The sequence below is a fragment of the Coregonus clupeaformis genome, chromosome 2, assembly GCF_020615455.1.
Source record: "Coregonus clupeaformis isolate EN_2021a chromosome 2, ASM2061545v1, whole genome shotgun sequence".
NCBI classification, from domain to species: domain Eukaryota; kingdom Metazoa; phylum Chordata; class Actinopteri; order Salmoniformes; family Salmonidae; genus Coregonus; species Coregonus clupeaformis.
This window is the reverse complement of record NC_059193.1, coordinates 37,439,993-37,466,486: the sequence shown is the minus strand read 5'-3', so window position 1 is coordinate 37,466,486 and position 26,494 is coordinate 37,439,993. Positions and strand designations below refer to the sequence as shown.

The window sequence follows — 26,494 nt, the reverse complement described above, 5'->3', positions numbered from 1 at the left end:
TTGCCCAGTACAATGGAACCAATGGAATAGTCCCAAAAGTGCAAATTTCAGGCTTATTCAAACACACCTCAGTAAACTGGTGATATTTGAAGGCCAATGATCTAGATCCTCACCTGTCCCAGTAGAGCGGACAGAAGCGAGCTCTTTCCGCTCCCCACACCTCCACAGATTCCTACCAGCGTCCCCTGCAGATCAGAATGATACCAGTGATGTATTAGTATGGATTTGTACTTGAAATGCACTCAGTGTTGTGGTACAACCTTGACTCTCTCTAATTGTCTATTCTTTCAGCCATTCTCATTTTTCATGAATTGCACTACTATAATTGAAAGTGCCTGTAGGCTCAAATCAAATCAAATTTTATTTGCCACATGCGCCGAATACAACAGGTGTAGACATTACAGTGAAATGCTTACTTACAAGCCCTTAACTAACAATGCAGTTTAAGAAAAAATTACAAATAGCAAATAATTAAAGAGCAGCAGTAAAATAAAATAACAGTAGGGAGGTTATATACAGGGGGTACCGGTACAGAGTCAATGTGCGGGGGCACCGGTTAGTCGAGGTAATTGAAGTAATATGTACATGTGGGTGGCGTTAAAGTGACTATGCATAAATAATAATAAATAGAGTAGCAGCAGCGTAAAAGAGGGGGTTGGGGGGGGGGGGGCAATGCAAATAGTCCGGGTAGCCATGATTAGCTGTTCAGGAGTCTTATGGCTTGGGGGTAGAAGCTGTCAAGATGCCTTTTGGACCTAGACTTGGCGCTCCGGTACCGCTTGCCGTGCGGTAGCAGAGAGAACAGTCTATGACTAGGGTGGCTGGAGTCTTTGACAATTTTGAGGGCCTTCCTCTGACACCGCCTGGTATAGAGGTCCTGGATGGCAGGAAGCTTGGCCCCAGTGATGTACTGGGCCGTACGCACTACCCTCTGTAGTGCCTTGCGGTCAGAGGCCGAGCAGTTGACATACCAGGCAGTGATGAAACCAGTCAGGTGCTCTCGATGGTGCAGCTGTATAACTTTTTGAGGATCTGAGGACCCATGCCAAATCTTTATCGTGCCCTCTTCATGACTGTCTTGGTGTTGGACCATGATAGTTTGTTGGTGATGTGGACACCAAGGAACTTGAAGCTCTCAACCTGTTCCACTACAGCCCCGTCGATGAGAATGGGGGCGTGCTCAGTCCTCTTTTTTTTCCTGTAGTCCACAATCATCTCCTTTGTCTTGATCACATTGAGGGAGAGGTTGTTATCCTGGCACCACACGGCCAGGTCTCTGACCTCCTCCCTATAGGCTGTCTCATCGTTGTCGGTGATCAGGCCTATCACTGTTGTGTCGTCGGCAAACTTAATGATGGTGTTGGAGTCGTGCCTGGACATGCAGTCATGGGTGAACAGGGAGTACAGGAGGGGACTGAGCACGCACCCCTGAGGGGCCCCTGTGTTGAGGATCAGCGTGGCAGATGTGTTGTTACCTACCCTTACCACCTGGGGCGGCCCGTCAGGAAGTCCAGGATCCAGTTGCAGAGGGAGGTGTTTAGTCCCAGGGTCCTTAGCTTATTGATGAGCTTTGAGGGCACTATGGCGTTGAACGCTGAGCTGTAGTCAATGAATAGCATTCTCATGTAGGTGTTCCTCTTGTCCAGGTGGGAAAGCGCAGTGTAGAGTGCAATAGAGATTGCATCATCTGTGGATCTGTTGGGGCGGTATGCAAATTGGAGTGGGTCTAGGGTTTCTGGGATAATGGTGTTGATGTGAGCCATGACCAGCCTTTCAAAGCACTTCATGGCTACAAACGTGAGTGCTACGGGACAAATGTCATTTAGGCAGGTAATCTTAGTGTTCTTGGGCACAGGGACTATGGTGGTCTGCTTGAAACATGTTGCTATTACAGACTCAGTCAGGGACATGTTGAAAATGTCAGTGAAGACACTTGCCAGTTGGTCAGCGCATGCTCGGAGTACACGTCCTGGTAATCTGTCTGCGGCCTTGTGAATGTTGACCTGCTTAAAGGTCTTACTCACATCGGCTACAGAGAGCTCATCACATAGTCATCCGGAACAGCTGATGCTCTCATGCATGCTTCAGTGTTACTTGCCTCGAAGCGAGCATAGAAGTGATTTAGCTCGTAAAATGCACATAAAATCAACAGTCTTGTCAGGTGAACTGTTGTGCCCTCAACTTTGGTCTAATAATTTGTCCATAATCTCCCAACTGTTCCCTTTCAATTTCAATTGGTAGCAATTGCTTTCAATTGCTACCAATGTAGCCCTATCCAGGCCAATTCCCACGATTGTAAAGGGTTAACCAATTTACCGCATGATGATGTCACCATGGAAAGCCAAAACTCCTGCCCATGCAAACCTATAGGAAGGTCCTGTGTAGATTGTATTTTCAACTGTCCAGAAATAAGACTGATCAAATGTTTTCACACGTTTACAGTGTTAGTTTTATCAGCTGTGGTACAATAAAATTATAATATAAAGCGTTTAAACGTTAAAACGAAGTTGGAATCCTTAACGTTAAGAAAAATCCCTAACCGAAAAACAATGTTTTTTAGTTTTTTTCCCACTTAATTAAAATAACAGTTCAGTTATGACAAAACATCTTATTTTCCATGTTATAGCCGATAGGCTATAAAGGCCTGGGGAAGTCGTGTAATTCAAATAAAACCAGAGGAAGAGGCATATTTTAGGCCACTTGGTGAATTTACAAGGCATGCAAGACAAGACTGCGAGATGCAGATGACCGAAACATATGAGCTTCTGCCTTCTTCTGCCCCTCTCTCTAGGAGTCCAGGATCCAGTTGCAGAGGGAGGTGTTTAGTCCCAGGGTCCTTAGCTTAGTGAAGAGCTTTGAGGGCACTATGGTGTTGAACACTGAGCTGTAGTCAATGAATAGCATTCTCACGTAGGTGTTCCTTTTGTCCAGGTGGGAAAGGGCAGTGTGGAGTGCAATAGAGATCGCATCATCTGTGGATCTGTTGGGGCGGTATGCAAATTGGAGTGGGTCTAGGGTTTCTGGGATAATGGTGTTGATGTGAGCCATGACCAGCCTTTCAAAGCACTTCATGGCTACAGACATGAGTGCTACGGGTCTTTAGTCATTTAGTCAGGTTAACTTAGTGTTCTTGGGCACAGGGACTATGGTGGTCTGCTTGAAACATGTTGGTATGACAGACTCAGTCAGGGATAGGTTGAAGATGTCAGTGAAGACACTTGCAAGTTGGTCAGCGCATGCTCGGAGTACACGTCCTGGTAATCTGTCTGGCCCTGCGGCCTTGTGAATGTTGACCTGTGTAAAGGTCTTACTCACATCAGATACGGAGAGCGTGATCACACAATTGTCCGGAACAGCTGATGCTCTCATGCATGCTTCAGTGTTACTTGCCTCGAAGCGAGCATAGAAGTGATTTAGCTCGTCTGGTAGGCTTGTGTCACTGGGCGGCTTGTGGCTGTGCTTCCTTTTGTAGTCTGTAATAGTTTTCAAGCCCTGACACATCCGACGAGCGTCAGAGCCGGTGTAGTACGATTCAATCTTAGTCCTGTATTGACTCTTTGCCTGTTTGATGGTTCGTCAGAGGGCATAGCGGGTTTTCTTATAAGCGTCCGGGTTAGAGTCCCGCTCCTTGAAAGCGGCAGCTCTACCCTTTAGCTCAGTGCGGATGTTGCCTGTAATCCATGGCTTCTGGTTGGGGTATGTACATACGGTCACTGTGGGGACGACGTCATCGATGCACTTATTGATGAAGCCAGTGACTGATGTGGTGTACTCCTCAATGCTATCAAAAGAATCCCGGAACATATTCCAGCCTGTGCTAGCAAAACAGTCATGTAGCTTAGCATCTGTGTCATCTGACCACTTGCTTATTAACCAAGTCACTGGTGCTTCCTGCTTTAGTTTTTGCTTATAAGCAGGAATCAGGAGGATAGAGTTATGGTCAGATTTGCCAAATGGAGGGCGAGGGAGAGCTTTGTACACGTTTCTGTGTTTGGAGTAAAGGGGGTCTAGAGTTTTTTTCCCTCTGGTTGCACATTTAACATGCTGGTAGAAATCAGGTAGAACGGATTTAAGTTTCCCTGCATTAAAGTCCCCGGCCACTAGGAGCGCTGCCTCTGGATGAGCGTTTTCCTGTTTACTTATAGCCTTATACAGCTCATTGAGTGCAATCTTAGTGCCTGCATCGGTTTTGTGGTGGTAAATAGACAGCTACGAAAAATATAGATGAAAACTCTCTTGGTAAATAGTGTGGTCTACAGCTTATCATGAGATACTCTACCTCAGGCGAGCAGAACCTCGAGACTTCCTTAGTATTAGATTTTATGCACCAGCTGTTGTTTACAAATATACACAGACTGCCACCCATTGTCTTACCGGAGTCAGCTGTTCTATCCTGCCGATGTAGCGTATATCCTGCCAGCTTTATGTTATCCATGTCGTCGTTCAGCCACGACTCGATGAAACATAAGAAATTACAGTTTTTAATGTCCCGTTGGTAGGATAACCGTAATCTTAGGTCATCATATTTATTTTCAAATGATTGAACATTGGCTAATAGGATTAATGGAAGAGGCAGTTTACTCGCTCGCCATCGGATCCTTACAAGGCACCCCGACCTACGTCCACGATATCTCCGTCTCTTTCTCACGCGAATGACGGGGATTTGGGCCTTGTCGGGTGTCTACAGGATATCCTTCGCGTCCGACTCGTTGAAGAAAAAATCTTCGTCCAATACGAGGTGAGTAATCACTGTCCTGATATCCAGAAACTCTTTTTGGTCATAAGAGACGGTGGCAGAAACATTATGTACAGAATAAATTACAAATTAACACGAAAAAACACACATATTAGTACAACTGGTTAGAGGGCTGTAAAACGGCTGCCATCTTCTTCGGCGCCATTAATCCATTTATCTGTCCAGTGCCAGTGACTCGATCCTTTAGAGTGTGTGTGTGTGTGTTTGTGCATGCGTGTGCATGTGTGCATGCGTACACTACCATTCAAAAGTTTGGGGTCACTTAGAAATGTCCTTGCTTTCGAAAGAAAAGCAATTTTTTTGTCCATTAAAATAACATAAAATTGACCAGAAATACAGTGTAGACATTGTTAATGTTATAAATGGCTACTATAGCTGGAAACGGCTGATTTTTTATGGAATATCTACATAGGCGTACAGAGGTCCATTATCAGCAACCATCAGTCCTGTGTTCCAATGGCACGTTTTGTTTGCTAATCCAAGTTTATAATTTTAAAAGGCTAATTGATCATTAGAAAACCATTTTGCAATTATGTTAGCACAGCTGAAAACGGTTGTGCTGATTAAAGAAGCAATAAAACTGGCCTTCTTGAGACTAGTTGAGTATCTGGAGCGTCAGCAATTGTGGGTTCGATTACAGGCTCAAAATGGCCAGAAACAAATAACTTTCTTCTGAAACTCGTCAGTCTATTCTTGTTCTGAGAAATGAAGGCTATTCCATGCGTGAAATTGCCAAGAAACTGAAGATCTCGTACAACGCTGTGTACTACTCTCTTCACAGAACAGCGCAAACTGGCTCTAACCAGAATAGAAAGAGGAGTGGGAGGCCCCAGTGCACAACTGAGCAAGATGACAAATACATTAGAGTGTCTAGTTTGAGAAACAGGCGCCTCACAGGTCCTCAACTGGCAGCTTCATTAAATAGTACCCGCAAAACACCAGTCTCAACGTCAACAGTGAAGAGGCGACTCCGGGATGCTGACCTTCTAGGCAGAGTTGCAAAGAAAAAGCCTTTATCTCAGTTTGTCCATCTTAATCTTTTATTTTTATTGGCCAGTCTGAGAGGAGTGCTTTTCTTTCAAAAACAAGGACATTTCTAAGTGACCCCAAACTTTTGAACGGTAGTGTATATTTGTAAATGAGACGTTTACCTTCTTGATGCACAGATCGATGCGATGCAGGGTCTTGTGCAGCGGCGGGCGGATGGTGGAGCTCTGGGTGGAGGAGATGGTGCTCTGGGGGCTCTCCTGTTCCATGTGGGTGAGGAGATTTTGTCCATTGGGACCCTCGTTGTTCCCCTTACCCTCCTCTGCAATGATATACAGGCTCAGTTTCTCCTTGCGCAGCACACGTCGCATCCCGCCTCTTTTCTTCTTGGGGACAGTGATGGCTTTGGCGGGAGCTTTGGCCTTCTCCCAAGCCAACGTGGCGTCACGGAACTCCACGGAATTCATAGGGTTGTCCGTTTTGGCCATTACAACCTCTCGGTCCTCCATCAAAAAGAGTCTCTGTTGACACAGATATGATAAGATGGACATTGAATATTTGCATGAGGAGATTATGAATTAATATGTCCATTTTTAAGTGTTGTGCTGACAACAGTCCTTGCTGACTGAATGCTAGTTGACTTAGTCCCACAATCATTCCCAATTTTTGTACAACGATCTCATCTGTATTTCTTCTACCTGAAATCGGTTGACTGCCACAGAACCCTCTGATAAAGCTCTTACAGCCAAGGGCGTGACCTTGAGGGCAAAGGTCATTGAGTTGAAGACTGCAACAATGGTGAAGGCCTGAAGGGAGCAACAGAGGGAGGAGGGGTCAAGTAGAGTTAATTTGGTGAAATTCCATCTCTTTAAAAGCTACCGGGAGCTTTCTATGGATTTTATACAAACACAAACATTAACAAAAGCTACCGGTAAAGGCTAAGAAAAGAGCACTCGATTCCTGAAAAAGCACTTGATTCTTTAAAAGCTAGTGACAGAGGGGCTTACCTGGGCTGCAGTGAGGTCATAACCCAAGGCCATGTGTAGCGTGAATGTGCAGACACTGGAAATCACCACGACTATGGGAGCCACGCCCACTGTGAGGCTCTGAACATAACCAGCCCTCTCCAATATCCCCCTCTCCTCTGATCGCACCTCTGGGACAGACAGACAGACAGACAGACAGACAGACAGACAGACAGACAGACAGACAGACAGACAGACAGACAGAGCGTGTGAGAGCGAGAGAGAGCACAGACAGAAAACAGACAATGTGCTCGTCTTGTATTACCACTGGTGAGTCTTTCAGGAACTTAGTCTGGCACTGTATATTTTGTATTCATCCCCAAACAACATTAGACAGACACTTCCAGACATGGATAGAAATAAAAGAGACAAGTTGGGCCTCGCAGCCATAAACGGTATAAAATTGACTTTTAAAATTGTGGGCCATTGGCAGCTGTCTAAGTCAAGTGCCCATCTTGCCCTCCTTGTGTTCATGTTTGTGTACATCTCCCAAATGTATGTGCAGGCTGCTTCATTCAACAGTCCATTCAGTGCACTCTGGCTACAAGACAAGGTTAATTTTTTTCTCACACAGCTAAGGCTACTAACATGACTCCACTCCTCCTAACACATTTCATATTTTTCTCCAGGGACTCACTGCAGTGTTGTTAGATTTACTCCTACTTAGTTAACACATTACAATTGCATTGCCTTTGTAGAAACTGCTACAAAGGCAATGCATATTGATATCAGCAGGTGTAATATGGCTGTCAATGAACAATAACACTAATGAAGAGAATGATATCACAATTCTTGATATTAAACACCCGATATCCCTTAAGATGAACGTCCAATTAATTATCATAATAATAGGTATTATTATTATTTTTATCATCCAAACGATGGGCTGATATGAGGATATGAGTCCCACCTGTCTAATTACAGTCATGATTAAAAGCACCAAATGCTTCTTATCCACAATGTAGAGCCTCATGAGAAATGCCCCCCTCTAACTCTTCAATCTCCTCTAAGTGGAACAACCCTCTGCAGGTCTTTAGGTATCAAAGAGCTTTAAACACTTTTCTAATTAACCTTGGGGCGCAGGGATCCAATCAGGGCTTGCGTAATGCGGAAGGACAGGGAGGGAATCTAAGCCAATGGAATCTAATGGGAACGGAGTTGCCGGGTCAATTCCGGGGATGAGTCTAATTTGAATTGATGATTGGAGGATTTGAACTAATGTGTTTCAGGTAATGGGTTGAATTTCTTGGACTGACTGGAATTGAAATAGAATTGGCCTAACCGAGAGGAAAATGTCAATATTAGTCAAATTAAGGAAGTGGCACATTCTCAGTTGGAAATAATTCCCTTAACCCAGATGCAAAACAGGAAGTGAGTCATGTATTATGATTTTTGCTGAGTCACTGTGTCATAAACATGATGACTCGGGCCTTGTGTTTTTCCTGACCAAGTGACCTGACCAAAAAATACAAGCCGTGTGTGTGTTCGCGTGCAACCAGTCACTCACTGTGAATGTTCTGAGTGAAAGCGTTTTCCCAGCAGTACATCTTGATGAACTTGATACAGCCAAGGATCTCGTTCATGAGCCTCACGCGCCGGTCAGTCACTACCACGCACTTCTTACGGAAATACGCTGTGAGACGCGATGCCAGCATCTTTCCCGGATGGGGAGAAGAAATAAAAGAAGGAACAGAGGAGAAATGTGTGTGACAGTTGGGGGAAATGAAAGCAGACACAGTCTATGTCCCAAATAGCACCTTATTCCCTTTTTATTTATTTTTATTTTACCTTTATTTAACTAGGCAAGTCAGTTAAGAACAAATTCTTATTTACAATGACGGCCTACACCGGCCAAACCCGGACGCTGGGCCAATTGTGCGCCGCCCTATGGGACTCCCAATCACAGCCGGTTGTGATACAGCCTGGAATCGAACCAGGGGATCTGTCGTGACGCCTCTAGCACTGAGATGCAGTGCCTTAGACCGCTGCGCCACTCGGGAGCCCGAGTGCAGAACCCCTTGGGCCCTGGTCAAAAGTAGTGCACTGTATAGGGAATAGGGTACCATTTGGGATGCAGACACAGCCATATTGCATCAGCTGTACGTCAGGGTTACTGCAGGGAACAGGCTATAAACAGCTTCCATATCAATACTAAGGTCCCCAACAGGCAGGCTTCAGACTGAAGCTAATGAATCTCTAAGAGGAACAACACTAAAGTCGACAGGAGATTGGCAGGCTGGCAGGTGGAGAGTTTTGGGGAAGGAGTTTTGGGGAAGTTAAGGGGAACAAACAGGTTGTGTTGTGAAGTGAAGGACTTTCACTTTAGTTCTTACAGTTATGGGAAAATATGATTCTGTTTATGACTAATACTATAAACAGGAAAGACAATTCATGAATTACCAAGTGCTGAGAGTGAGATAACTTCAGTGTAATCACGCTCCAAGTAACATTTGTGGGGACACTGCTGACAAAATAATGGTGTTTACCTTTTTAGTGGACAAAATGTTCAGTAACTAAACCTTATACATAAGCTACAACTGTATGAAGCTAAGGTAGCACTAAGATGCCTCTGAGTTAAATAAACAGTGTCAGAGGAGAGTGGCGTGTGTAACTTTCCTTTCGATATCCGTTCAGATTTTTTTTATTAGTCAGCACTTTCATATGGTGTGCATTCCTTTGTTAGTATGTGGAGGACTTCCTACCATAGCAGGGTAGAAGAAGACGAAGATGGCTGATCCAACCAATGCAGTGGGTCCCAGGAAGTAAGTGGTGTAGGACAGACCCAGGATACCCACAAGTGGGCCACCGGCCAGCAGACAGCCCACTGAGACTGCCTCGTATACCCGCTGGCCATCGCTGGAGCAGATGTTGATCAGCTGTAGGTATGGACATTGACACAGAATAATAGAGGACACATTGAAACAGACCATTTACTTCACAAAGACATAGTCAGTCAAAGAAGAGAACGAAATTAACCCAAAGAAAGCTGAAATGCTGCAATGAGAATAAGCTGACATTTGACTTGACCCCAAACTATTTCAACAGTAGTGCATGGCTTTGAAAAAGGACAAAAGGCTGAGACGTTGGCACAATACTAAATTATACTTTGCAAGAGTGCAGTGTGTGGGAGTTTTTTTCATTGTTATGTTTGTTTCATGAAACTGATCCAATGAAACTATTTGTTATCTGAGACACACCTGCAATGTAACCACTAGAAGTGCAAGTGCATTTCACTTTCAGAACTGAAGGTATCACACAAACACCCTAGCCTGTTCCCAGATCTGTTTGGGACCAGGCATGGCAATGAACAGAGATGTTGGCTTTCTTTTCCATTCTTGACTTGCTGAGATGGTAGAAGGGGCGGGGCACGCGTAAACAAGATGGCGTATTGAATAGAAATCGGTACAAAACACCTCAAGATAAAAACATAATATTCAAAATCAGTAAGTTAGACTAAATATTAGCATTTCATATATTCGCAGTTAATATAATTCAATCTGGATAATAACAGAAATAAGATCATAAGGCTAGAGAAATATATCGACAAATATTACTACAACAAGCAACACCCAAGCATGACTGAAGACAAGCGTGGAGAGCCGATCCCCAAAAGGAAACGCGATTCATCGACAGATACAGATGATATATGCTTTTCACCACTGGGTATGGTAAGTGTGGAAAGCGACCTGTTGAAGTCGATAAATGACAAATTGGGCATATTAGAATTGGTCAGTAAAGACGTAAAAGAGTTGAAAGCGAGTCTTCAAATGAGTGACGAAAAAGCTTTGGTAATGGAGAAAGAAACCAAAGAAATAAAAGTGACAGTCTCTAAAATGGAAACGGACGTTAGGGGAATTAAAAAAGGAGAACAATCTTCTGAGAGAAGCCTTACTAGACATCCAAACTAGATCGATGAGGGAAAATCTAGTACTTACGGGTATTCAGGAAAAGGAGGGAGAAATAACAGAGAATATTATGAAGGACTTCCTGCATACAGCGCTACAAATCCCACTCGAGGCTGTCGATAAAATCCAACTCGAACGTGTACATCGTTTCGGAAAAAGAGGACAGAAATATGAGCGCCCAATCGTTGCCAAATTTGCTTTTTTTAAGGACAAAGCTATGGTGAAAAGCCTGGGAAAAAGACTTGCTGGCACGAAAATAGGCATGAATGATCAGTTCCCGAAGGAGATTGTAGAAAGGCGCAAAGTTCTGTATCCAATCTTCAAGGAAAACAGATTAAAAGGGAAACGTGTTGCACTAGTGGTGGATAAATTATATATTGACAACCAAATGTTCAGAGACACAAAGACTACTCCATGGCTATTCTAAAAGTTGTAATAGAGGAGTCAAATATTGGAGCACCTGATACTAGCAATGATAGGGATTGTAATATTAAATAACATTTATAGTAAGTATAATATTTTATGAATGGATAAAACGATATAACAAGCAGAATAATACATCTTTATATACAAATAATTAGAACATGGATTTTTTGGCGGGAGGTTGTTGTTTTGGCGGATGGTTGTTGTGGTTGGTCCTGTGTTCTCTCTGGCGTCCTTTCCCCCTTGCAGCAGATGTGGATGCGGGTGCGTTTGCACGCTCGGCCCATTTCTTCCGCAGTCAACCATGTGGTGTGCATTTTTGTGTTTGAAAAGGTGCGGCGTTAAGTGAGTGAGAGGGGAAATGGTTGCATATCCCAGAGCCGACCGGGGGTCTATGAACAGGGGTAGTGAGAGAGAGAGCTTTCAATTTTGTGTAGATGAGGGATATACATTTTTAAATATAGTATACATCTAATCTAATTATTAATTGTCCTATCATGATGGAAAGATCCCTAATCCTATAACCTGGACACCCACCTGAGTGACCCATACACCAAAGAGAAGTTCCCATCTATTTTATGGACCTGCTGTGAATATGCAGCCTAAACAGAAAAATAAATGCGGTCAGAGACCTACTTGAGCAGCACCGCCCCCTCAAGATTCTGAGCCTGCCTGGCAGGGTTGGTCCTACAAAGCCAGAGCCCCCTGATGGGAGAGCATAATATACAAGGAAATTCTCAAAGCTGCTAATGAGAACCTTGACGACCTTTTACCTAGCCGGTGGGGATTCCGGTGGGGTACGCCCACCCAGGTAGTGGCAGTGCTGGCAACACTGGCTGCAGTAACCCATGGGGAGGGGGTCACACTCGGACAATCAGAGAGGGGGGTTTATCATTGTGGCCCAGGTGGCACAAAATAATCAAAGGTCTGACCGCATGGAGATGCTTGGGAAAATGGTTACAACAGGGGATCAGAGTGTTTGTGTCTCAGGTGAAGAGGGTGGATCTGATCTCCATCACCTAGGACTTGACATAGATTAAGTAGATTAATCAAATCTCACATTGTTATCAATTTCTGCTCAATCTGCATGCTTTCTCAATCAGCTTTAACTGTATGTGCACTCGTAGATCAAGTTATTTCTCGAGTTGGGCTCTGGGATATAACAACCGTTGAGTATCGGATTTTATGGTGGATTGTGGAGGAGGGGGGTTGAGTGTGTTGGAGTATGTGAGTATGTGCGTGTGTGCTTGTCTGGCATCTGTTGTGGGGGTGGGGGGGGATGTTGGGGGGGGGGTATGGGATGGACCGCGGGAATTATTTGCTAGGATAATAATTGCTTGTCAATGAATTAAATGTAATACAATGGCAATCCTGGTTATATGTTAGAATCCTATGCGTGAACTGCCGACATTATTACGCATATTAATTGATAATGATGGAAAATAGGATATGCATAATTAAAAAAAAAAAAATAGTTATATAGATATATATATATAGAGGTGAAAGCATTGGAAATGCTTTTGGTGGTTAACCTGCTTCTGTTTTGTGGGTGGCACTGTGTGCTGTTTTCGATGGATGGGTCCTGGCCTCTCGGGGCCTTAGGGATAGGAGGGACGTGGGTGGGATGCTGATCACTGGGATGACGGCTCAACTTGGGATGGGGAGGGGCTTTAGCGGGGGAATTAGTGGAGAACAATTGAAGGGTTACTCCGTAGCAATGCAAATATCACGGTACAGCTATATGGACACTCAATCATTACGCTATTTTTTATTGGTAAATTTACAAACATATATAATGATAAATAGACTTGAAACTTGTATCTCATTATGGTGTATGGTGAAATAAGTATAGCCAGTTATAATTGTAATGGCTTAGCTGATAATAACAAAAGAAGAACAATATTTACATGGCTCAAAGAGAAGGAATATAATATCTATTGTATACAGGAAACTCATTCAACAATTCGAGATGAAGTAGCGTGGAAAAAAGAATGGGGGGGGGAAATATACGTCTCCCATGGGCAAAGAAATTCAAAAGGGGTGATGATATTAATTAATAGTAATTTTGATCCGAATGTGCAAATTGTCCAAATAGATACGCAAGGTAGATGGATTATTTTAAATATGGTATTGGACCATAAACAGATATGGCTCATTAACCTTTACGGACCAAATAATGATGATCCACAATTCTTTGACAATATATATAATAAATTATCAAGCCTGCAAGCAACTCAAGACAATATTATTATGGTGGGGGATTATAATACTGTTTTAAATAGCTCAATGGACCGAAAAGGAAATCACACCACAAACAATCACCCACATGCTCTTAAGGAAATTGTGAATGTCATGGATACATTAGAACTAGTAGATATATGGAGGCTTAAATATGCTGATCTAGTGAGATATACATGGCGGAGACTGAATCAAGCTAGTCGTCTTGACTTCTTTCTTATCTCATTCTCGTTGGCACCAAAAGTAAAAAAAAGTGTTGATAGGGGACAGAATGCGGTCGGACCATCATATAATAGGCATATACATTACTCTGACTGAATTTCCACGTGGGCGAGGATATTGGAAATTTAATCAAAGCCTATTAGATGATAATTTATTTATAATTAGAACAAAGGAATTTATAACTGACTTTTTCCAACATAACATAGGTACAGCGAATCCCCTTATTGTATGGGACACCTTTAAATGTGCCTTTAGAGGCCATGCAATTCAGTACTCATCTCGAAAACAAAAGCAATTTAGGTCAAAAGAGTTTATACTAAGAAAGGAAATAGAAAGTCTAACAGAACAGATAGATGGCAATAAAAACTGTAACATAGAGGCTCAGAATAAATTAGAGGAAAAACAAAAAGAAATGGAAAAACTTATTCAAGAAAGATCAAGTGTAATATATTATAAAAATAAAGCAAACTGGATGGAATATGGGGAAAAATGCACAAAATTCTTTTTTAATCTTCAACATAGGAATGCTACCAAAAAGAACTTAATGAAACTGGTTACAATTGACGGAGTCACCCATAATTCACCTAATGATATTTTGAAGGAAGAAACAAAGTATTTTAAGCATATGTTTTCTTTTCAGTCGCCTCCATCTCCTCTAACTGAAGCTAATTGTAGAGAGTTTTTTCTATTGATAATGTCAAATTAACAGCCACACAGAAAGACTCATGTGAAGGTGAAATTACAGAGGAGGAACTTCTGGATGCAATTAAAGACTTTAAGTCCGGGGAAAACTCCAGGGTTGGATGGCATACCAATCGAGGTATACCAAACCTTTTTGATATACTAAGAGGACCGTTATTAGCATGTTTTAACCACTCCTATGTAAATGGTAGATTATCTGACACTCAAGAAGAAGGTCTGATCTCATTATTACTGAAACAGGATACAAGTGGAAAATATAAAGATCCAGTCCATTTACAAAATTGGAGGCCACTTACACTTCAGTGTTGTGATGCAAAAATCCTAGCAAAATGTATAGCGCATAGAATTAAAAAAGGTATTGTCGGATATTATTCATTCTAATCAGACAGGTTTTTTACATGGAAGATACATTGGAGATAATATAAGGCAAGTATTGGAAACAATAGAACACTATGGAAAATATGGGAAACCAGGCCTGCTATTCATAGCAGACTTCGAAAAGGCATTTGATAAAGTTCGACTGGAATTTATATATAAATGCCTGGAGCATTTCAATTTTGGAGAATCTCTTATAAAATGGGTCAAAATCATGTATAGTAACCCTAGGTGTAAAATAGTAAATAATGGCTATTTCTCAGAAAGTTTTAAACTGTCAAGAGGAGTGAAACAAGGTTGTCCACTATCGGCATATCTATTTATTGTGGCCATTGAGATGTTAGCTATTAAAATCAGATCCAATAATAATATCAGAGGATTAGAAATACAGGGCTTAAAAACAAAGGTGTCATTGTACGCTGATGATTCATGTTTTCTTTTAGATCCACAACTAGAATCCCTCCACAGCCTCATAGAGGATCTAGATACATTTTCTAACCTCTCTGGATTAAAACCAAATTATGACAAATGTACTATATTACGTATTGGATCACTAAAAAATACAATTTTTACATTACCATGTAGTTTACCAATAAAATGGTCTGATGGTGATGTAGATATACTCGGAATACATATCCCAAAGGAAATAAATGATCTCACTTCAATAAATTTTAATAGAAAGTTAGCAAAAATAGATAAGATCTTACTACCATGGAAAGGAAAATACCTGTCAATTTGTGGAAAAATCACCCTGATTAACTCTTTAGTATTATCCCAGTTTACCTATTTGCTTATGGTCTTGCCTACGCCTAGCAAACAGTTTTTTAAATTATATGAGAAAAAAATATTCAATTTTATTTGGAACGGCAAGCCAGACAAAATTAAAAGAGCATATTTATATAATGAATATGAATTCGGAGGACATAAATTATTAAATATTAAAGCATTAGACCTATCACTAAAATCTTCAGTCATCCAAAAGTTATACTTAAATCCGAACTGGTTCTCAAGCAAATTAGTAAGATTGTCTCACCCACTGTTCAAGAAAGGCCTTTTACCCTTTATTCAGATTACAACCTCTCACTTTCAGTTATTTGAAAAGGAAATAATCTCCCAAATGTCACTATTTCTAAAACAAGCCATAGAAAGTTGGTTGCAATTTCAATTTAATCCTCCAGAAACGACAGAACAAATAATGCAACAAATATTGTGGTTAAATTCAAATATACTAATTGACAAAAAACCTTAGTTTTTTGACAGAATGTTTAAAAAAGGTATAATCTTCGTAAATGATATCATCGGTAGGACTGGTGGAGTTATGTCGCACATGCAGCTAACAAAAACATATGGAAATGTCTGCTCTACCCAAAATTACAACCAAATAATTGCAGCCTTACCGCAAAAGTGGAAGAGGAAAGTTGAAGGGGGGAGAAAGTAAGGAACTTGTCTGTCGGCCTTGCATTAAAGAACATAATTGGTTAAGGAAAACTGTGATAAATAAAAAAGTATATCAGTTTCACTTAAGGACCAAAGGATTGACAGCCGTCCCATATAGATTGCAAAATAGTTGGGAAGAGATCTTTGACGACCGATCCCATGGCATAGTGTTTATGAACTGACACGCAAAACGACACCGGATTCAAAAATTAGAATCTTTCAATTTAAATTATTATATAAAATTCTTGCTACCAATAGAATGTTATTTATATGGGGGATACAATCTTCCCAGCTCTGCAGATTTTGCTGTGAAGAGATAGAATCATTAGATCATTTGTTTTGGTTCTGTCCATTTGTAGCTTGTTTTTGGACACAGGTCCAGGAATGGCTAAAGGATTGCAATATTTACCTGGAACTAACCTTTGCAGATAGCATTACTGGGTGATCTGAAAAGTCATAGTCAATCAATCAATAATATAATAATACTTTTAGCAAAAATGTTTATTTTTAATTCACAATCTGTAGAAGCAATGAGAATAGAAAGGTTCAGAACTTTTGTAAAACATCACAGTATGGTTGAAATATATATGGCAAATAGAAATCCTATATGGATGGCGTTAAGAGATAGATGGGAGGTATTGAATAGAGTTGAAGGATGGGACTAATAACAAATAACAACAAATAATAACAAAGATAGCTAATAATGTAAGCATACTGTGTCCATAATAAGTATATAGGTTGTATGTTGGGAGCTTTTGGGAAAGAGCACAGTTAGAAAGATATGGCATTTAGAAGCAAACCGGATGGACATCATGAAAATGATCGGAGAGGTTGAGAGTAGAAGAAGTTCAGGAGCAAAAAAATAAATAAATAAATATATATATATATATATATATATAGATATAGAATTATTGTAAAATTAACTCTGTCCATAAGGTGTAGATAGTAAGTATAGACCGGAAGTAGAGGCCTGGGCGTTGTTGTTCACTAATTTACTCCAAGTAGGGAAAGGATGGTGGGGTTGAAAAGTAATAAAGGGGATATATATATATATAAAAATAAATAAAAACATGGGGGGATTGGAAGTGATGCAGACAATTACATTGATAGAAGATGCAATCTATCTGCAATATTAAGCTGATCCATCCCCCAAAAAAAAAAAAAAAAAAAAAAAAGAAGACAACGAAATTAACCCAAAGAAAGCTGAAATGCTGCAATGAGAATAAGCTGACATTTGACTTGACCCCAAACTATTTCAACAGTAGTGCATGGCTTTGAAAAAGGACAAAAGGCTGAGACGTTGGCACAATACTAAATTATACTTTGCAAGAGTGCAGTGTGTGGGAGTTTTTTTCATTGTTATGTTTGTTTCATGAAACTGATCCAATGAAACTATTTGTTATCTGAGACACACCTGCAATGTAACCACTAGAAGTGCAAGTGCATTTCACTTTCAGAACTGAAGGTATCACACAAACACCCTAGCCTGTTCCCAGATCTGTTTGGGACCAGGCATGGCAATGAACAGAGATGTTGGCTATACAGCACAAACTGATCTGGGACCAGGCTAACAAACACTCACCTCTCCAGCACTGATGTCTTTGGTGCTGCGAAGGCGGAGTATCTTGTGAAAGGCGAATGTGAGCGCTGCACCCCGGAGGCGAGTGGCGGTGCGGTAATTGACGGCCCACATGAGTGCCAGCGACCAGGAGCGCATCAGCTCCATCAAGAAGATCCCCGCCACCAGGGAGAGGCCGTAGGGCAGCCAGCTCTCCGCACTCTGAGAATACTCCAGCAGGGCACGGACCAGGAGTGCCTGGGAATGGGAATACCGGTGAAGGTGGGAAAGTGGGGTTAAGAAAGGAGGAAGAGAGGGAGGAAGAGAGAGAGGAAGAGAGGGAGGAAGAGAGGGAGGAAGAGAGAGAGGAAGAGAGGGAGGAAAAGAGGGAGGAAGAGGGAGAGGAAGAGGGAGAGGAAGAGAGAGAGGAAGAGGGAGAGGAAGAGAGAGAGGAAGAGAAGGAGGAAGAGAGGGAGGAAGAGGGGGAGGAAGAGAGGGAGGAAGAGAGAGAGGAAGAGAGAGAGGAAGAGAGAGAGGAAGAGAGAGAGGAAGAGAGGGAGGAAAAGAGGGAGGAAGAGGGAGAGGAAGAGGAAGAGAGAGAGGAAGAGGGAGAGGAAGAGAGAGAGGAAGAGAAGGAGGAAGAGAGAGAGGAAGAGAGGGAGGAAGAGAGGGAGAGGAAGAGAGAGAGGAAGAGAGAGAGGAAGAGAGAGAGGAAGAGAGGGAGGAAGAGGGGGAGGAAGAGAAGGAGGAAGAGAAGGAGGAAGAGAGGGAGGAAGAGAGGGAGAGGAAGAGAGAGAGGAAGAGAGAGAGGAAGAGAGAGAGGAAGAGGGAGAGGAAGAGAGAGAGGAAGAGAGAGAGGAAGAGAAGGAGGAAGAGAGGGAGGAAGAGGGAGAGGAAGAGAGGGAGGAAGAGGGAGAGGAAGAGAGAGAGGAAGAGAGGGAGGAAGAGAAGGAGGAAGAGAGAGAGGAAGAGAGGGACGAAGAGAGGGAGAGGAAGAGAGAGAGGAAGAGAGAGAGGAAGAGAGAGAGGAAGAGGGAGAGGAAGAGGGAGAGGAAGAGAGAGAGGAAGAGAAGGAGGAAGAGAGGGAGGAAGAGGGAGAGGAAGAGAGGGAGGAAGAGGGAGAGGAAGAGAGAGAGGAAGAGAGAGAGGAAGAGAGAGAGGAAGAGAGGGAGGAAGAGGGGGAGGAAGAGAAGGAGGAAGAGAAGGAGGAAGAGAGGGAGGAAGAGAGAAAGAGTTAGCATTTCGAGCAGAAGACAAAAATGTAGGAGGATATCAGAGGTAGAGTGAACTGGAGACTTTATAAGGTGCATTCTATAGTGCGTACTATAGTCCAATCTATGCCAAATACATCTATACAGTAGGCCTACAGAGCACCCAGACAGGAATGTTAGACAAATGAGTAATTGTGTAACTAGTAAATCCAGTTAACTCTATTATGGGAATGAGGAAAGCTGCTAGCACGTATCACGCCACACGTAGCCCTAGCATGACATCCAAATAAAAAGCTAGAGGTGGTGGAAACAATACAGCCACTCAATAATATCGCATTTCGGGAACTCCAAACTTAATTGCCTTTCATCTGAAATGTAATTTAATATGGCTGTAATAAGCGCCCGCATTGTACTGCAATGTACTGTACTGTCAGCACTTTTCCGTTTCACTGCTGTTCGAGGCTAATTTGGGGTATTTTAGATAGGAGGAGGGGGAAAATTAAGCCCAAAGTGTGGCAGTTGGAAAATAACTGCATATTTCTGGGCCATAGTGCGACCATGGTACACACTGGCTAATCTGGAGGATTAATATGGGTCTCACCATCTAAAGCTTTGTAATCTTCTGGTATGTTTTCATTTACATTTTCAGACTAGCGTGAAATGGGATAGTGCTTTTATTTTTTATACACTCGGACAGAGCCAGTGTACTTCCCAAATGGCACCCTATTCCCTGCAGAGTGCACTACTTAGTCCTATGGGCCCTGGTCAAAAGTAGTGCACTACATTGGGAATAGGGCTGAGCCAGTATGCAGACCGAATGAGGACTGCCAATGTTAGCTGAATCAGCAGAAAAAAATAAAGAAAGCAGATTTGGAGTGTACTTACGGGCCCCACAAAGCCGGTGACCATGGTGATGAGGAGGGAGAAGATGGCGACCAGCATGCGGGTCTGGCAGAACCTCCAGAAGACACGGGACAGGGATGCCTCTTCTTTCCCCTTCTGTTTCAGCTCATCATGCCATAGGCTCTCCAGTCTGACCGTAGGGTAAGAGTAAGAGTGAGAGTGAGCGAGAGAGAGAGGTTAAGATGGACAGAAGAAACTTGAGACCACTGACTCAGCAATAGTTTCTCTTGATCACAGATCTAGAATCAGATTAGCATTTACCCAGTCCTAGCCTTTTCCTACTGGGAAAACGTATGCCTACTCTGCATAATCATAATACATTCACATTAGCTGCTTGAACTAATCCATGTCAGCGTATTGTCAACCAAGGTTTACAATGATGAAGGAAGTCAATGGTAGACCTATATCTTTCCAAATTAGTATGCACTACGCAGACATATAGTAGGTGAGGTGATAGATCAGCTAATATTAAGATGGTGATTGAAATTAGCATTTTTGGAGGACAAATTATAATCTTGGAAAAATGCACATTTCATACCAGTATTTTACACTAAATTAGACTCTTTATGTGGAAAACCCTCGCCAAAGACCTGCCGATCCCTTAATCTTTATTTTTTTTATTTTAAAGCGACTAAGATTTTTTCCTTGTAATGAAAAGCACTACATAAAATAAATCCATTATTGTTATTAAAAAACGTTGTGGGTCAGCTTAATTACAGTAACAGGCAACGAGCCCAATGGGAGGTGTGAATGGATGGTGCGTAGGATAATATCCGTGTGAGCAATACACGCCAACATGCTAAATATGTGCTAATGCACACATTCCCCATGAAGATGGAAAAAGGCCTTATTGACTAAATGGTTCACTCCTAATGGCTTGAAAAAGAGAGGGAAGGAGCAGCTGCCGCAACTAATTTATGTCTTAATGGGTTTATTAAAAACGTTTCAGAGATATAAAGTGCATTAACCCAAGCACGTTCTCCCGCGTGCTAATTCACATTTACCTACGAGCTGAGTGAGAAGTTACAATTAACACAATTAAGCTGTCTTTGCAGAGCGAGTTTTGTAGGAAATGATACATTCAATGTTTAGTATAAATAATATAGCTCCTTTGGAGTTTTTGGTTTGAAGTGAAATCAATGGTCTCTACACCAAGCAGTTTAATTTAGAGAGAAGCCTATCAATCCTGTAAAAGGCCCCAAAAGATAGTGAGTCTACAAGCAAATGAAATCCAGTTCACTGTCTGTAAGGTTGAAAAGAGTCGTCTAGTAGTAGTGCACATAAAGCAACTATAAAACAACTATAAAAACACTTTCACTTAATAATACTCAAACTAATAAAAAAAAATTATATAAACATAGTGCTGCAAATGTGGCCTAATTGCCACATTTTATACCGGCTAGCCTAACAAAAAACAAATGTGGTGACTGAATGAAGCTAGAGGATAGCCTGCTGGCGTTTCATTAATAGCACCTTCTTTTAGCAAGTGTCAACTCGCCCAGAGGGCTCTCTGGCTCCTCTCCCATCCCCCTCTCTGTGGGAGTTGCATTGCATAACTGTTCTAGGCATGTAAACACGAAGTTAAACCCTCCACTCTACCTCTTCTTTTCAGACGCAGCACACGCATACAATGCATGTGGCCGTTTTCAGGGCCACGTTTGGCCCCAGGCCAGCGACACACTTTTTATGCGTCCCTCCCCTATAGCATGTTATAGGCCTAGCTCACAGGAATTTCTGCTTTTGATCAAGATGTGGAAGTCGTGAAAAATGTGAGCCACAAATGCTCCACCAGTTAATATGTCCTTCTTTTGTTCATTCATTTGTTCATTCATTCCATCCATCTACTCATGAATAATAACAGTTGTGTCGCCAGTCAAAGAGACAGTTAATCAGAGACACGGAGAGACAGGCTGTCCTGAGGCGAGGATGAGGGTTAATGACATAACCGCTCTCTCTGTAGGCAGGACTGAGCAGAGCTAGTCCCGGCTAACTCTCTAAAAACACCTTCCAAATCTCTATGGAGATAGGATGTTCATCAATCAGTCAATCAACCCCTGTGGAGGGTGACTCTGGGAAATCAATGGAATACCACATGCGGCAACTGCGGAGGTCCACTCTGAGATGACCCACAATGCACCTGGCTGGTAAACCTTGGCCTGCACTTCTGTTTTCTAGGCCTACCGTCTGTGTTTGTTCAATGTTTTTTTAACATTGGTTGGTTTAACTTGCAAAGGGACAGGAAAAGTGATGAATTGAATGTTTGTTGAATGGGAAAACAATCACCCTGTTGAACCTATGTAGAGTCAATGGACAGTAGGGTGCTTGGGGATTGATGTTTGACAATAGCCTCACCTGTGGCAGTTGAATTCAGAGGCCTCGTGGCAGGACAGGCCCCATACATCGTCTATGGAGAGGCTGGATGTCTTGTGGGCCCTCAGAGCGAGCGGGGTGAGCCAGTGCAGAGTCATGAAGGAGAAGAGACCAGTGTTGTCGACTGGGTGCTGGTGCCTGCGAGAAAGACAGTGAAAATCTAGGCATCATCTGGGTGTTAGGTGGAGAGAGAGAGAGAGAGAGAGAGAGAGAGAGAGAGAGAGAGAGAGAGAGAGAGAGAGAGAGACAGCAATAACATAATAAAGAGGCCCTGAGCCTTCACTTTGACCCGGCGAAGTGGAAAGATGAATCATGAACAACCGTTGTTTGAACAGCAGTTTGCAGGCACTTCATAGAAATCTTGGGGAGCAGCGAAAAAAAGTTCCAGGGCAGTTTATCAGTCCGCGTGCATTCAAACGCAGAGCCCTCTGTTTGCATTCAAACGCAGAGCCCTCTGTTAGCGATTCCCTTATCATGGCATCCTGCTGCTCTCTCCATCGAAACAGGAACACTATGGTTGAGTCCTAAATGGCACCCTATTCCCTTCATAGTGCACTAATTTTGACCAGGACTAATAGGGCTCTGGTCAAAAGCAGTGCACACTCGGTCTCTTTAGTGTCAACATTGCAGGATTTCAGATTAGGGGCTGAGTAAAGTCCCTAAAAAGAGGGCGCTTACTTGTGTGTTATCCTGAAGGGCTTCAGTATCTGCAGGCTGTGACGGTAGCGGCCAGCTCTCCGCCTGGGACTGGTCCACGCCATCACCTCCCTCTGGCCTTCCTCTTCATCAGGGTCAGGTAAGGTTGGAGTTGCGGGGGAGGTCAGGGGCAAGCCTTCCACCCGGCCAGCTGCCTCTAGGGCATCAGGGAACATGGCTGCCCTTCTATAGAGGGGACAGGCAAACACAAAGGTTTGTTGACATGTAAAAGTGTTCGAACTGGACCTTTCTGTGGGGAACGAGGGTTGGAGTTGAATTATGGTAATAATAATTTATTACATTTGTAAAGCGCTTTTCATTATACAGAACAATCTCATAAAAACATGATTTAAGAAAATAAAGAATTGACAACTAGACAGGGCAACTGACACAAAGAACATAGCTGACGCTTCAAGGCACAAGGACACCAAGGAGCACAGCTATCAACAGAAAGCCTTCCTAAAGAGAAAGGTCATTAGGCCCATTTTAAAGGAACCCATAGTCTGTGCTGCTTTCAGGTGTTCCGGGAGGGCATTCCAGAGGCTGGGGGGCGGTCGAGCTGAAAGGAGCAGAAGTTGGTCCTGGGGGCTTGGAGGAGCAGGCCATCACTTGACCTGAGGGTGTGTGTGGGGTTATGGGGAGCCAGAGCAGAGATGCCAGGATGGGGGTGAAGTGATGGTGCTTCCTCACTCTCATCAGGATCCTGGCAGTGCTGTTCTGGATGTACTGGAGCTTCTGGAGACTCCTGCCAGGGATCCCGAAGAAGAGTGTGTTGCAGTAGTCCAGCCTTAAGGAGATAAAGGCATGGACGAGCTTCTCTGCATCAGACTGAGTGAGTGTGGGACAGAGTTTGGCAATGTTCTTGAGGTGATAGAATGACGCTTTACACAGTTGTTTGATTGTGGCTGTCAAAGGTCAGGGAGGAATCAAGCTTTACACCCAGATTGGAAACGGAGGGGGAGAGAGGGATGTTCTGTCCTGCAATGGTGAGGTGTGTTATTGGTGAGTGCTGGACCTGATGAGGGGTGCCAACAAGTAGGGCCTCGATTTTGCTGCTGTTACGTTTTTTTTTATATGTGCAGAGACACTTGATGGCCTAAGTTTCTGAGTGCAGTGGTTTCAAGCACTTTAGAGTTGAAAAGTCCTCAAATTCATGAATTTCAGTTCAATCTCTAAATTGAACTTGAATTGACCCCCAACCTTTGTCTGTTTATCTGTCTGTCTGTCTGTCTATTGCCCTACCACCTCCCTCTGAGCCCAATTAGAGAAGCCTCTGTTTTGCTGACTCACCGGTGGAGACCCGGTGTGACTGAAAAGCACTTTGCTCAGAGGTAGTGTCCCACACAGCCCTCAGGCACAAATATAAAGTGTTTATCTATTTAAAAATGGCCTGCTAGCAGCTTTATGGGCTCGGGAGGCATTAAGAGGTGCAAGGATATTTGAGCCGCTATTGCGTCCGCACATTGTCACCGATCCTTCAATGGCAAAGCTCCATGATAAGGTCACTCAGACTTGGCGTGTGTTGCAGATAGACCTGGGAATGTGGCCAGCAGCGACTGAGATGAAAGGTTTATTTCTGATAGCCAAGAGGGTTGAGGGACATAATGTTTTATTATTGACACACACACGTTGTCAGGAAATTTTTGCAAGGAAAATGGGACATAGGCCTACACCCAACTGGCCACACACACGCAGCAAAGTAGCACATTGCAAGAGTCAGTTACAGTGCTATGGGAACCAAGGTAAAGTTAAGCTTGACATGTGCATCAGAAAGATAACAACACATGCGCTGAAAACGTAGCACTGTTCAAGTGTCAGTACTGTGAGAACTGCAGTGAAGTGAGACGTTTCACTTCACATTCTGGAGAAAGATCCACTTCCACCTTTATCATGTGAAGTTTGTCACCAGGCTGAAAACTTTGCAGAACCAGCTGTTACAGCAGAGACCAGGCCAAAACAATTCCAAAATAGAGGCCCTGTCAATGAAACAGCCCCTGGACTGCACTGCCCAAACCTGTTGAGATCAATTATATGATTTCCTAATGTCAACTCAGCCTGGTCTCATACACTAGACGTAACATAGTAAATGTATTAGTATGATATTATAATTTTGATATGGTTACATAAGACAGATTGTTACTTAAGGCAAAAACGAAAGTAGGGTATTTGGTCGGGGTGGGCGTATAACGCAAACTTCTAGCAATCTAAAGGTTGCGAGTTCGAATCTCATCACGGACAACTTTAGCAACTTTTCAACTACTTACTACTTTTTAGCTACTTTGCAACTACTTAGCATGTTAGCTAACCCTTCCCCTAACCTTAACCCTAACCTTAACCCTAACTTCTAGCCTAGCTAACATTAGCCAGCTAGCTAACGTTAGCGACCTAGCTAAAATTCGTAACATATCATACATGTTGCAAATTCGTAACATATACTATGTTTTGCAAATTCATAACATATAATACAAATTGTAATTCGTAACATATCATACGACATGAGTGATGGACAGCCACAAATTAATACAAACCATGCGAAATGTAACATATCATACTAAATGGAGTATCTCGGATTTACTACAGAAGAATACGAAATGCTCTGAGACCAGGTTGGTCAACTCAGTCCTGACTCTTTCTGCTGCAGGGCTAACTGTGGGATGGGTAAGTGCATGAACTCAATAGTCCACTGAAAACATGAACTCAACAAACGATAAAAAGGCAACAAAATAGATATGGTATTAGACCAAAGCTGGTTAATATTAACTTAATAACATTCATTTTAGATATTACTTTCAACTGACCGAAGTTAAAAGAGGGTGACCTGAGCATAAACAAACATAAATGTTTGTTTACCCTACATTCTGACATCTTTGTTTGCTGATAGTGTCAAGTCCAAAGAAATGGCCGGTCATACAGTACAAAAGCTTTTTTTTTTTGTCTGGAAAAATAATAATGTATTGATATAATTTTATAAAATGTGATATAATTTTTTAACAACCACAATCACCATCATCATCTCCAGTGAAACATTGTAAAACGTTTTCAACATCTACATTACAGGCTGTAAGAAACTTACATGTGCAAGTCCGCAGTCTTCGTCTCTGTTTGAGTTGTTTGAGCAGCTCTCAAATATTATGTTTATGAATAATGTTTGAGGTGTGGGTCATTGGGTTTGATAGATACAACTTTCGAAGGTTGCATCAAATGTTATTTTAGTGCACATATGGACACATCTTCTGCGCAACGCCAACGCTTGATAAAGTACATAAGCAACACTTCTATAACGTCAACTGTAAAATAATTTAAGGCGAAGTCCCAAATAATGTTTCTTGCGAGTTTTGTTCGTCCGGATCTCGCTGATGAGTTCTGAACTCGGCTGTTCTTCCACTCCGTGCATACGGAATTCCCTATATCCACCGGACGTCATGACTGCGCAACCAACAGTAGCCTTGCTTGCATCGTCGCCGTAGCAACGTGAATGGTGGCGATAAGAAAGGCACATGGTAATCTCCGACAGGGCGCGCCACCAGATTAGGCGTCTCCGAGCTACACAGTAGCTAGCTATACAGTATATTTGGCTATAAAGGTAAACAAGACAACAGTCCAGCCAAGGCCAGGGAGCTGAGTTGTGTCCACTTTGACAGTTAGTTGGGTGGGGTGCATGTGATTATTATTATTATTTTTTATTT

The 26,494-nt window shown here is 42.6% G+C and overlaps 1 protein-coding gene across 2 annotated transcripts in view; it reads right to left on the bottom strand.

Annotated features, from left to right (window-relative positions):
- Positions 1-26,286, bottom strand: part of LOC121534902 (multidrug resistance-associated protein 5) — a 46,172-nt gene extending 19,886 nt beyond the window's left edge. The window contains exons 1-11 of one of the 2 annotated variants that reach the window (XM_041841530.2): positions 25,882-26,286; positions 22,791-22,994; positions 22,095-22,250; positions 19,725-19,872; positions 17,653-17,886; positions 9,471-9,644; positions 8,276-8,423; positions 6,751-6,899; positions 6,442-6,549; positions 5,908-6,264; positions 114-185 (exon numbers count right to left, since the gene is read on the bottom strand). In XM_041841530.2, the coding sequence (XP_041697464.2) occupies positions 114-185; positions 5,908-6,264; positions 6,442-6,549; positions 6,751-6,899; positions 8,276-8,423; positions 9,471-9,644; positions 17,653-17,886; positions 19,725-19,872; positions 22,095-22,250; positions 22,791-22,984 (1,740 nt within the window). In that variant the 5' untranslated portion in view covers positions 22,985-22,994; positions 25,882-26,286. The remainder of the gene's footprint in view (positions 1-113; positions 186-5,907; positions 6,265-6,441; positions 6,550-6,750; positions 6,900-8,275; positions 8,424-9,470; positions 9,645-17,652; positions 17,887-19,724; positions 19,873-22,094; positions 22,251-22,790; positions 22,995-25,881) is intronic. The other variant, XM_041841522.2, reaches the window with a different exon arrangement.
- Positions 26,287-26,494: the final 208 nt, after the last annotated feature.